Raw genomic sequence first — 13,385 nt, forward strand, 5'->3', positions numbered from 1 at the left:
GGCGCGGCCGGGCCGCGGCGCCGCTGCCGTGAAGGTCACGGCGGGCCCGGGGCGCGCTGCCCGCACACCGGCACCGCGCATTCTCTAATGCAGCCCGCTGCGAGAGGGCAGTGCCTGCTCCCCCTGCCTCCCGCACACGCTTTCCCTTGGCCGTCGTGTTTGCTCCTCTGCTCTGCCTGAGGAGCTCTACCTTTTCTTGTTAAGGCTTTTTCTTTCTGTAAAGGGAAATTTATCATCATAGTTTTCTTTTAATAACATTAAATTTCATCATTTACAAGTCACTTGATCCATTCAACATGTTTACATTATTGGTGGTGGGTGTGTTGCCAACCATTTGTTTGCTTTTCGTTATTTTTACTGTTTTTTCTGGTAAGACTGCAAGCAAATCTTAGTTGATTTCTTTTGCAGTTGTTTTTACTTCCAAGCAGAACACATACTTTGGTCTCTTGGCTTTTCTTCTTATTTGAAGGGGAATGAACACTTAGTTGAAAATAAATTTTTATTTTCAAGATTAAGGTAATTTAGCTCATTTTCATTTTTAAACAGAGGGACTGCCTTTGTGGTTTGGGGGGGGTTATGTGTGAGGGGTATTTTTAGTGGGGTTTTGGGGTTTTTTTTTGGTTGGTTGGATTGGTTTTGAAAACTTAATATTTAAATATATGTCTACTTAGCTTTGGAAAGAAGGATGTCCTCAGAGAGTACACCCCAATTCCTTAGGTTAAAAATCCTACACACCTAGGTTATTGAAGGGCTCAGGTAAAACCTTATTCTCAGCTTTCTGCGAAGCTCCAGGATGGTAGTCCAATATATACATTTATGATACATAGTAACATTATTATTGTATGGTTTGAGAATGCATCCCTATAATCTGTACATACTGGTAAAATCAGGGTGCTGCTTGCAAGCAGCTAAGCTCACTCTACAGCAGATTTTAGCTATTTTGGCCCAAAGGTTCTTCCAAAGTGTTAATAATTGTTTTGTACTCTTCACCTTTTTACCAAGCAAGATGCACTCTCCAAGTTCCATGCTCAAAATAAGTACAAGCTTTGCTGTCGTTTGCCACACCTTGTCATTCAAATATGTCATTCAAACATACCAGTGTTCGAGGATTTTAACATGATGCTGATGTCAGATGAGCAAAGGAGGGATAATGACCAAATTAGAAGCATGGTGGTTTTTAGAAGGCATTTAGGCTGAAATACCCAGCTCCTTGCACGATCTCGGTGTTGACAGGGCTGGGATGAAGATGACAGCCAGGGGCCAGCAGCAATCCCAGTTTAACACCGAGCTGGGGCAGGGGATGGCAGCCTGTGACAATATTCACTAACTGTACCCTCATCTTGCACTAACAGCTTGAGGCAAGGACTTTGCATGATCTGACCTTGAGTTTGAAGGGCAGTTAGGAAGAATAATTATGTTTAGTGATATTACTTATCAACATTACCATGTGTCTCCCTTGTCTGTGCAAACATTCAGGTTTTTGGTTTGATTCAGGACAATATTTTCCATTGATATTTTGTAAGTAAAATACAGGAAGATTTTGAATACTTTTTAATTCACAGCAGTGGTAGGAGAAATTGCTTGTTACACTCAGGGAAGTTTATCTCATCATTCCCAAAGCTCTGGGGTGCTTTAAGGCCCCGGGCTCCAGCAGGGCTGTGCATCCTGCCAGCACATCCAGCGTCCGTGTCTGCGCGTGCTAGCCATTCCCAGGCCCTTTGTCTCCTGGCCTGGATGATACTGCTGCCATGGTGAAAAACACAGAGAAAGAACAACAGGATATTGTCCCGTTCTGGTCTGTGTGCCAACTGTGACAAAATGTTGTTTTCTCCTTGCTTTGGGGATTCTTGTTGGCTTTTGCCTGTCTTGGGTGAGCCTGAAAACATGAAGATGTTTTTAAAATTCTTCTAGTTAGTGTGGAAACCTTGAGTCTCTGGGAGCAAGGTGGTGTCCCATGCCCTGGCACAAACATTCCTGGCCTGGGGGACGATTCTCTGAGTCATGCAGAGGAAAAGAAGCGTTCAGATGTGAAAGACAACAGGAAGGCGTTCAGCACGCCGTGTGCCAGCAGGACACCTGCAGAGCTGCCGCAGGGGTGGAAGTGAGCCACAGGCTGCACGGGGACTGCTGAGAAAACTGCACGGCTGCACAAATGTGACGCCAAAGCAGGGCTCTATTTCGGGTCTCTGCGTTTCTGACACCTGTAGGGACGCGTGAAGCGCACGGGAGCTTTGTGCAGCACCGAGCGCGGCGGAGCAGCCGCCGCAGGGCGCGGGAGCGCGGCGTTCCTGCTTAGCCAACAGGACTAATTATAACCCGGGAATATGAACTGCAAATGTGCTGAAGCTGCCAAGACGGGAGCTGGGTGCGTGCCAGCGCTTGAATGAGGACACACCATCCTGTCAGGGCTCTCCGGGAGCGCAGGCAGCGCCGAGCTCCGCACGGAGCCCCTCGGAGGGAGATGGACGCGCGGGGAGCGGCAGGAGCACGGTAGGGGCTCGGCTGCTGCTCTGGGGTGCCACGGGGTCCTGGCAGGCAGCCTGCTGTGCCAGCGGGTGATCTCTGTGCCGTGACACACCTGAGAATGCCTCAGCTTTGATGTGGTCTCATTAACGTGCAACGAACCCCAAAACCCCACGATTAATGTGAAGTGCTGGCAAAAGCTTTGACTTCTGCTTGTCTCTGTGGTTGTGGGGAGCACTGTCCCTCCCGGTGGTGATAAATGTCATTGTGAGGGCATGAGGTGAAAAATGATAACTGAGGCAGATAACGAATTGTATCAAACCACCTAGGACAAACTGGAATAATATCAGACATTCTGCAGAAATGTATCATATGGACTACTTAAAGGGGCAGACGTAGCATGCTTTGAAAGATAAATCGCAGCAATTTAAGAAATCTGCTTGAAGTGAGACATGATGAAATGTTAGAAAACCACAGAAGTGAAAGAAATAGATGTGGTAATTACATAATTGTGGGACTACATAAGAAATGTCTATGAAGGAGGAAATGCCTATGAAGCTTATGCTGATTTGTTGTGAAAGCTTTAGTGGGGGTTCAGAAAGATTGAATTGATTAAACTATACTGTTAACTTCTGTTAAACTGTAAGCTTAAAAAAAATAACAAAACTTTCTTTAAATGAACATGTTGTGATATTGTTTTAGTCATCTGGGGTATGAAAAATTTGATAGCAAAGGCTATTCTGTAACCCAAGGTTTGCTTTGAACAAAGATACATTTTAAAAAAAAAAGTCAGTAACTACTAAAAGTTGGGCTGTCTTCTGGCTTCACAGTACTTAGAGTCAGTGAGTTTGCTGGTTGTGTATCCAGTTCAGGACTGCTATGTTAATATTTTTATACAATCTGGGAAGCTCTAGGCTCTGATAGCTGGTTTTCTTGCTGGTGTGCAAGGCTCTTCTTTTCTCTTTTAAGGCTATTTGGAATTGTAGAAGGCTCTTTTCTTTGAGCTTTTCCTTATCTAAGTAGAGTAACCATATAATATGTAAGGCCTCAGTGTATAAATGTTAGCAGAACAATCTGTTCAAAGCTGGTTTCTTACAAAACAGTAAAGTTTCATAGCTTAAATTACTTATAAAAATAATAAGTATTGGTTAGCTTTGTTTACAACCACATCACAGACTGTTAAACAAGACTTGTCTTAATTCTAGCATTGATTTTATAATATTTCTATAAAGACCTTCCAATACTCTCTGTAAATATGCAGAGTTCTTAACCCTGATTTCTGACATGAACATAGTCATTTTAAATTGATGCTCCTCTCCTCTACAGGTATCTTTAAAAATGTAACAGTCTTGGTTTAGTCTTAGGAACTGCCTATTGCTCAATAACTGTTACAAAACGTTGATATATTTTAATATAAATTTAAATATTAATCTCTTTGCAGGTGTACTTATCAGATGCATTTGGTGATCTCTACCAGTGAACCTGCACAAGCATTTCCTTTCTAAGCTCACTCTAGGAACTGCACTTGTCCTGCTCGAGCTCCCAGAGAATTACACTTAACAAGACCTTTTTACCTACTGAGAAATATAATGACTGAGTTCCTGGTTTGTTTTAATTGGTGCAATGGTGAACAGCCCCCACCGGTAGGTAGATGCACAACTGCCACCTTTTATTGGATTTGAAATTTTGTCTTTGTTACGTGGGAAACACTTTCATTACTGTTGTTTTGATTAGTTTGGGCAAAGTAATGCAACAGCCAAAACCCGTCCTGTTAAGCTATGTTTGAATTGTGTGTTCTTTGCAAAAAACTTAGACAGTGTGACTGTTTGCAGTTCTCAGGCCCCAACTTTCCAGCAGTAAAGAAAGCTTTTGCTAGGATTCAATTAGCAGGAATAAAAGTGACTTTCATAGTGCCCTCCAGTGAACAGTCTGAAACTTCAGCCTGCTTGCCATGAGGTGGCATTAGGGGTCAGTCCTGGCTATCTATTTTTATCTTGGCTACTTGTTTCTGGCTGAATGCTGCTGGTGATTTCTGAATAGAGAGCTAAGATCTCTTATTTTGTCACAGAAGAGGCGCCGGAGGCTGGACCGGAATATGATAGGAGAGCCAATGAACTTTGTGCACACCGCGCACGTCGGGGCCCGGGACATGAGCAGTGACTACTCCTCAGTAAGTGTGCACCCTGGGAGAGGCACACACCTCCCCTCACTAACCTGCACAGCAGGCAGCTAATTCAATACTAGGTAATTGTAAAAAAGATAAAAACCTTCAGGGTTTTTTATCAATAGAGTAGTGACAGAACAGAACTGTCTTTTGATTGGTAAACATGAGACACTGTGGGAGATACACTGAGAAGGAAATGCATCTCAAAGGTTCTCATAGTGTGTAAACTGAGGTATTTTCCTCAGTTTACACACCATGAGAACCTTTGGGATGCAGATTCTATGGATGCACTTGATACTAGAACCAAATCACTTTGAAGTCAAAGCTGTGGAGGGTGAGTGATGTAAGAATAAGCGGATTTTGTATAGAAAAATTCATCTCAAACACTGATTTAACATTCCTGGATTTAGTTATTATTTCTCCCTGCTTTTGGGACTCAGCATATGAGTTGGGACTCAAACCTGGCCCACCTGCCCCTTCAAATTGATGCCTTTAATAATTGCTCTGGCAACCAGAATTTATAAGATGTGTCTTCTAATAAGGGTTTTGTTTTCTTCCTTTAGGCTGTGTCAATTCAGGACCACATGAAGTCTAAAGGTGGCTACACAAATGGCACTTCTGCAACTGTTGAAATATAGGAAACTGAGAGAAGGCTGGGATCTGCTCTGTCTTATGAGGAACCCCTGGATTGTGCTTTCATATTCTCTAAAACCTTGTTATCATGGAGTAGGGAGCATACCTGAATTAAAAATAGGTCAGTACAAGCTTTGGTGTTCTTTGCACAATATCATCTGAAGGAATTATTGTAAATTATCCGTAAAATGGTCTGTCATGGTAGTGTTGTAGAAACAACTGTAATTTGTTACTGTGGATGACTTCCTAGCTCTGTCCCAAAAGCTTCTCAAAGCTGTCACATAAGATGGGATTGGAGGTCAGTATGAATTGTCTGGGATTTTGGCATCTGTCTTTTTCTCCTCTCGGGAAACGCAGAGGATTTTTAATTGGAAGGTGTCGCATGATTTCACTTCTTACATGGGCTAAACTGAGTTGCTAAGTATGACCTTGTAGCTGCCAGATAACTTTGGACCTGTTTTTTAGATGCTTTACAACCTATTGCATAAATCTTTGGTATTTTTTAATGCCTTTTGATAGTGAATGAACTCTAATGTAGGATAGTTAGCTGAGTCTGCAAAACACAGTGAAACTTCTGCCTTGCCGAGATAACACTTTTGTATCTAAAAATGGAGCTTTTGCAAACATGAGACTTAGAGCAAGAGATGTGTCCCTCGGTGACTGGGCTGCCTCCCATCCATGCACACACACTGCTGTGACTGGCAGCTATTGCTGCAGCACAGCCAATTGTACCTGCCAGTTAACTTCCAGTGGTGCTACAACATGCTCACTCCTGTCTGTTAGTTTCGCTTGACCACCACTGAGTTTTAAACTAAACACGTTTAAGATCCCTCTCTTTGTTACCTCTCTGTAACAGTAACCACACAGGACTTCAAGGGATATCTTGCTTGTCTTTCTGGCTACTTAATTTCAAGACTGTTTTATATGAAATTGATATTTTCTTGCATGTGGTGTAAGTGTTACGGCCGTGTGAAGGACACACATTTAAAGAAAATTGTAAAAAGTTGCAGGAGAGTATTGAATGGAAACAGCATTTTGCAGAGTTCCAGCACTTCATAAATATTTAAATAAATAGCCATAAATATTTAGACATTCTCAAACTAGAGTTTATTACTTAGTTCTTATTCATCTTTCAATTAAGTGACATGACAAAACTGCTGAAGCAGAACCGTGTTTTTCTCTTACCCAATCACTGACAATTGTTCCCCAGCTCAAAATTCTGTATGAGTGCCATTGTAGAAACAGGAAATCTGCTTGCTCTCATGGGATTAACTAATTATAAGTGTTTAAATTGCTGCCATATCAGCACAAGTTATGCTGGAAGTCAGCAAACTCTGCCCTTGCTCTCAGCAGAAGATCAGTTAGGAACTTTTTTCCATTTAAAAATTTATAGCTGGCAAATCTTTTAACTTGTATGATTCTGTTTGTAGTTGTGATACTTCTTAAATCTAGGCTGCTGGCTTTGCTGGTTTGTTAGGCTGCCTTTTCTGAATATACTGGGGAACTGAAAACATGAATGGTAGCTCTGTGTTTCTGTATATGTTAAAAAAACCAGCTTTTCCCCTCCCCCATATTTTATCTTTTAGGTCCAAAAAGGAAGAGGGAGTATTGCTTTCTGTAACAGTCAACAGCTGATCATAACATTCTGTAACCACATAAGAGAAATCTAATATCCATGTCTTGCTAGATCCTTACTCTTGAATTAGAATGCACACCAAATTTTAATATATTTTAAAATTAGCATAGTTAACTGTACATTTAAATTTTTCAAGTCTTTTACATTTCTGTCTTCTAACTTGAGATATACTCTAACAGCCTAGTTAAGATACAGAGTTTAAAGAAGCTAATTCCTGTATAGTGTTGATGACACAGAAAGTGGCCAAGTTATTTGAAAGAATACATTCTAATTCATCTGCTATTATACAGAGTTAATGCATTCAGTCATCTATACCTGGCCAGAAAAAGTACTGATAGGGCAGTTGTCATGAAGAAAATGGCCTGTGTTTTGTTAACACTGTCAGAAAACACATTGAACGGGAGTTAGGGTTTCTTGAAGAGCCATTCAGTAGATCTAAAATTAGTGGTATAACTAGAAATAAAGGAGTTGATGAATATTTCAGTTCTTCTCTCTAAAAATAAATGAACAGAAAATTTGTTATTAAACACTTATTTAGAGAAAAACCCTAGTTTTGATCATGTAAACCAAGTAGCACTATCTGGTGTGAAAGTAACCTATTTTCATCAGACTCTATAGTATTATATAGGACCATAAAAAAGTGCAATATCATTAAAAAGAAATGTTTTGCTATTACATTAAAAGTGTTATTATTTTAAAAAATCTAACAAACATAACACATGTCTTAGGGCTTAGGTATTTTTTGTTCTATATTTAGAAACCTTATGTACCTGTAATCTGTTATGTAACTCAGTATGAGCCTATCTTAGTTATAATAAATATGTTGAACTGGGCACTTGCACTCTTTTCATATTGTGGAAAATGTTGATACTTTCTCTGCACTGAAAACCTGTTGGTTAAGTGGATGGATCAGCATGGCTTGAACTTTTATTGCACAGAATGAAATTTCTCCACTAGAGAGCACAATTTTACATCAAGTCTTCTGTTCTATGCAAGCTCTTACTCCATTGTGGGGTTTGGTGGATTTTTGAGCTTGACTGAAATAAAATACAGAAATAATACCAGTTGATCAAACTTTTTAATCTACATTGTAGGCTGTGAAGACCTTACATCAAGACAATCAAGAAACATTGCAGCTCTGACATGATGCCATTTTATGGTTTCTTTTTTTGGTGAGAAGTAAAATAACTTGCAAGCAGAGCAGGATCAACTGGTTTTTATGTAGTCTGGCAGAGTCTTAGCACTGTTTGCTTCCTTGGGAAAAAGAATTTGGGATGGGGAGGTATTTTCAATTCATGCTGTCTTATCCCTTGATGTTCCTGCTAGGCTTTACCGACTGTTCCACAATACTGCATACACCTGTGGTCAGTGTATAGAGAAGGTATTTGTCTTTTTCACAGCCTAATATGTCTTTTTTTTTATCTCCTGCAGAGCAGCTTTATACAATTTCAGGGTGTCAATGCTATGCTCCAAGTTGCCTGTGATATGATAACTTGCAACCCCCACACATGGTACTATTCCTTTGTATGCTTTTGCCATATTGAATTACCAAGTGCTGTTGTAGCTTCCACTCTGTATAGACAAAAAATGTTGAGAGATTAATAAATACCCTTAATCTTACTATGCCAGTAAGAATAAGCACAATTCAACAGTGTTAAAATCCATGTTCATGAAATTCATTTTATGTTGCTAAATATGGTATCAGTGGAAAAAGAAACTCCAATCTGTCAGTGAAAAATGATTAAATGGCTGCTCCTGACCATGTTTGGATTTACTTTGCTGTCAGCACTGTGACACTGCCTTGAAAAGCCAACATTTGAAGAACAGTATGTCTGCCTTTCATAACTGCCGTGGAACTACAGGAAGAAAACAGTGCTGTTTTACAGTGGTGCTAAGATATACTCTGGTGAGTGGGTTCCTGTAAGGCTTCCAGATACTTTGTGGTTAATGCCTGAAATTCAAAGTTTTAGCTGCTTACCTATAAAAGTGGAGTCCTGAGTGCCTAAAGAGATGCTGTAAGTGCTTGGTGCCTGGACTTCTACAGATAAACTGTCCTTCCTTCATACACAGAGATTTGTCTGACACAAAAGGCTCAAGGTACTTAGACCAGTAATTTTCCTGTTAATATTTATGTGGTTACACTGCATATGTAAAAGGTTTCTCATCCTGTACAGAATAGATCCTCTCTAACAACTGGTCTGTTGGACAGTTGTTTCCTCAACAGAGCACTAAGCTGTGCAATTAAACCTTTCATCACGCACAGCTCTACGCCAGTTTTTCTTTGCTGTGTGAAAGCATAAAGTCCCTCTGTTATTGCTTAACTCTTCCTACTGCAGGAAAGGTGTTGAAGAGCTAACAGGCTGATCAGAAACTACAGAAAAAATGAGATATGGAAGTGAGGGAGATTTAGCCACAGAGAGGCAATGTGGTGCACATTAATGAGGAAGGAGCAGAACATGCTCATGTTGACGTTTCTTATCTGCAATGCACAAGACAGCTTTGATATCAGTTGGAAAATACCCATAATATGTGCATAATTGGCATATGGAGGAAATTAGGCACTTAAATGCATGACTAAGCTGGGACTTTGAGACACAGATTGCCAATATAACTTTAATGAATGGTAGTATCCTCTTCCTGCAATGGCTTACAAAGCTGTTTTCAGAAAGTACAGAGCCACTCACAAAGGTAGCTCTGGTTTCAACAGTTGCAGACTGATTCCACATTTATGTTTGAAAGAAGAGAAATTTTTCTCTTTTTTTTCCTGCTATATATGAGGTTGCAGATGTTCTAAATGCCAAGGCTTACTGCACCCACAGGAACACTTGCCAAATAAAAACTAATTAATACAAAATAGCAGTAGTAAAAGGGTATCTGCCCTTGGTCCACTGCAGTGCCAAAACTTCAGAGAAATTAACTAGATCCACCTGATATTCAGATTCCAGGTATTGGGAGGATATAGACAGGTTGGAGTGAAAAATCATGAAGAATTCCTTGTGCCTGAGGACATTTGGGTGACAGTTTGTTGGACTCTGCAGACTGAGATGCCAGAAGGTCACCATGGCTATTCCAGATTTCCATTATTACTTTTTCTCCTGCTGTTTGGTAGAGAATGGAAAGATGAATCGAAAGAATGAAAGCACTTTGAGTAGACAGGGATATTACTGGTATCTGTTCTTGTGCCAAAAAAGCTCCCAGCTTGAGGTGCTGATACTGAGCCACAGCTCCTGTCTTCACCTGGGAGCTCAGAGATGGACAATTCATAACTAAAAGCTGTGCCCTTTCAGGGAGGATGAGGCACAGGGCACCCATGGCACAGTCAGCTTTGGCCCTGCACTGCCTAAAGCCAGCCCATCAAGCTCTGCAGTATGGCTACTGAACACCTTGTGGCTGCCACCTGCTCCATGCATCCTGTTCATGTGCATCCCATGAGCATGAGCAATATCCTCAACTGATGCCCAAAACCTCAGTTTAAATGGAAGTTCTCTTAACCTAGTTTTAATGTAAGAGAGTAGTAAAGGCTGGACAAGAACCACAGCTTTGAGGTGTCTGTTGAGACCTCTGCAATTAATTACTCATTAAATCAAGGACACAAAACTGTGTTGAAACTACTTTATTGAGCGAACCTTTTAATTTTTTTGTTATTAAAACAATGTAAATGGGAAGAATATTCTAACAAATGTTAAGTTTCCTCTAATATTTGCATATGAATCCAAACTGAACAAAACCAAGGTTATTATTACTAAGGGCCCATCCTAATTCAGAGGCAAAAAAAAAGAAGTGAATAATGTCTTTTACTGTTTTAATATATATGTATATATTTAGACCATCTTAAGTAATGTGTAAAGAAATAAGCCATTCTTTTAAACTGAAATTAGTATGATTGCTCTGACTTACTGAAAAATTTAAAAGTTGACTTAAAATCTACATTTAAATCACTGGAAGAGAATTGAATGTGCTTTTAAAGCTGACATTGGCCTGTACAAGTGGATGACTAATTCACTTCGTATTTGTTCATCAAAGAGCTAGAAAAAGTGGTTACAGGATTCTTTTTATTTTATATATAATAGTGTATTTACATGCATCTGATCTTGCTGGTGCTTAAGAAATAGGTGTACATTTTTACATAACTTACATGAGTCTAAAGACGAATGAAGACTGCCCTAATAACCAGTAATTAGCGAGTTGTGTGTTATTAAGGATTCATAGATCTGACATAACAATGGTATTTATTCTAGTCAGAAATATATTTCTAAAAAATTTATCAAATATATGCAAGTTTGAAAGTCTGGACTCAACATGAGCTGAAGCTGCAGAATAATGCTGAAAGAAATACCCCTTTAAATGCAGTTACCCACATTTACCCTTGCAGTCTCCACCACCAGGGAATATTAAAACCTGACTCAATGCCTTTGAGGGTGTGACACAAGCTTAACAATGTAATTCAAAAGTAAGGTTTACAGTGCTTCATTAATGCTTGCTAATGGGGCCTTGCTGCATAAATGGTGTATGAGTAAGGCTTTCACTCATTTCTTTCATCTAGTTGAAACATTACCTTGAAAATGCATTTCAATTAGTTATTCTCTCTGCTGCATAATATTCAGTGAACTAGGGTATCTCTTCCTTGCAGAAATTAATATTTCCTGATGTTCAGATAAGGCTGTTGGTACATGGGGAAAAGTTGCTAAACATGTGTTTGCATTAAAAAATAATTCTGAGATGCTGTCCTTTGTATGTTTTGGATCAGTCTCTTGCCAGGAGATCCAGGTCCCACGGGGCTGTTGCACATGTCCCTGTCGCTGCCATGTGTGCCTGTCTCACAGAGACAGCAGGCTTCAGCAGCAGTGTTTCCTGTACCCATTTAATCAAGAGGTTTCACAGTGTTATTTTGCTGTTTTGTTCCAGACTCCAGCCAAAAAGCTGTGAAAATATGAGGCACTGAAAGAATTTATAGGATGGAGTAAAATGTTTTTTGGTTAAGCTATTTCCTTTTCCTCATCACCTGCTTTATTCTGTCCTACTATTCTACTGCCTACTAAATTTCTTAGAAACATGTGCAGCATTTGGGTCAGTGTTCTTTCTCAGTTCTACCCACATAGTCCCACTGGACTGCAGAATACATGTTTAGTGTAAAAAATGTTTTTAAAATGTCTTTAAACAATCATCAAGGCAGGGGACATCAAACCAAGCATATACTTTTGAGGGAGCAATTTCCTTTTATTGAGAGGAAATTGTAATCCTTTCTCCTTGGCCCATTTTTATTTCCAGCTGCAGACAGAATAAAAACTGCTGTGTTTTCCTGGGGAACACAAGGAGAAGGATTAGTATGTGGCAGGACAGGACACACCGCCATGGAATCTGATCCTGGGAGCAGCTACGCACTTGTAATTCAAATTAAACACTTCTTCCATGCCCAAAATACAGTGTAATGTACCCATAGCTCATTACAGATCACAGAATTGGCAGATTTATTGAAGTAAATCAGTATTCATTTGTCATCCAGAGCTTGTTAGACTCAGAAGAAGAGATAGTAGTTGGCGTAAAGTGTCACGGTTACTCTGACAACAGCACCAGAATAGAAACACACAGATGGACAATGTACTAGCCTGTTTTTTAAAATACCAGTTCTGCATAGAATATTAATTATTAGCTGTGTCACAGTGTGCCATTATCTATTTAACTGTTTAAGCACATGAAATTGCTAGACACACTTTTGCAGGTCAGCAATTTTACAAGATGCACAAGCCTGTTTTGTTGCTGATATAATGATGAATTGCAGATTATCACTAAGCGAAATAAAAAGCCTGTCTGTTACCATCAAAACATCGGTACTGATCATAACAGTACTTATGTACAGGTATGTAAACATTACTCAGTTTTTACAGCAACAGAACGATTTGACAATTTGCCATAATGCAGCGGGGAATGTTCTCTGGGATGTTCTATATGCCTTTGTTCTTAAATACACAGAGAGGGAAAAACCACGCATGCAGGAATCTCCTTGCTCAGTAGTAATAACTAATAAACACTTGGTTTGTGAGCAACTCAAACTGTTACCCACTTAAGGCTTTGATTTACTGATGCTGAAGTGGAGCTCAACTCTCATACTCCCGGTCTCCCTTTCCCTCACACCTCCGCCGTTCCAGTCACGGCCACGTTCCTTTCTTTCCACAACAATCTTTCTTATCTTCACCCCTTCCTTCATCCTGTGCCGGCTCTTCGGCAGGCCCGCGGAACCAGCGCTGGAAAACCTCCAATGAAAAAAGGGATGTTGAACAACTTCCTTTGCTGGTAAATCACGGAGCTGCTTCAGCCCCTCTCCTTCCTGGAAATCCTCCCCAGTTCTTACATCTGATGCATCACAGCCTTTTAATACTTTCGAAACCTGGAAGACATGTCTGAAACGTGGTCGTTGTGTTGTTTTTTGGAGTTTTTTTTAAGACCAAACAACGCAACCTCCTCAATCTTGTGTTATAGGTCGCACTATTG

The 13,385-nt window shown here is 40.1% G+C and overlaps 1 protein-coding gene across 2 annotated transcripts; it reads left to right on the forward strand.

Moving 5' to 3' along the window:
* Positions 1 to 2,099: 2,099 nt before the first annotated feature.
* Positions 2,100 to 11,616, forward strand: LOC120509124 (CDC42 small effector protein 2-B-like). Of its 2 annotated transcripts, XR_005629163.1 has the most exons (5): positions 2,100 to 2,490; positions 3,905 to 4,106; positions 4,532 to 4,633; positions 5,191 to 5,381; positions 7,991 to 11,616. XR_005629163.1 is itself a non-coding variant. In XM_039723442.1 (4 exons), the coding sequence occupies exons 2-4, from the start codon at positions 4,053 to 4,055 to the stop codon at positions 5,263 to 5,265; spliced, it is 231 nt and encodes a 76-aa protein (XP_039579376.1). In that variant the 5' UTR covers positions 2,103 to 2,490; positions 3,905 to 4,052; the 3' UTR covers positions 5,266 to 7,746. The 2 variants fall into 2 exon arrangements, 1 of the variants encoding a protein (XP_039579376.1); XM_039723442.1 differs by lacking the exon at positions 7,991 to 11,616 and having other exon boundaries at positions 2,103 to 2,490; positions 5,191 to 7,746.
* The last annotated feature ends 1,769 nt before the right edge of the window (positions 11,617 to 13,385 follow it).

Source organism: Passer montanus, unplaced genomic scaffold (genome assembly GCF_014805655.1).
Source record: "Passer montanus isolate IOZ18808 unplaced genomic scaffold, ASM1480565v1 scaffold5, whole genome shotgun sequence".
Lineage (NCBI taxonomy): Eukaryota > Metazoa > Chordata > Aves > Passeriformes > Passeridae > Passer > Passer montanus.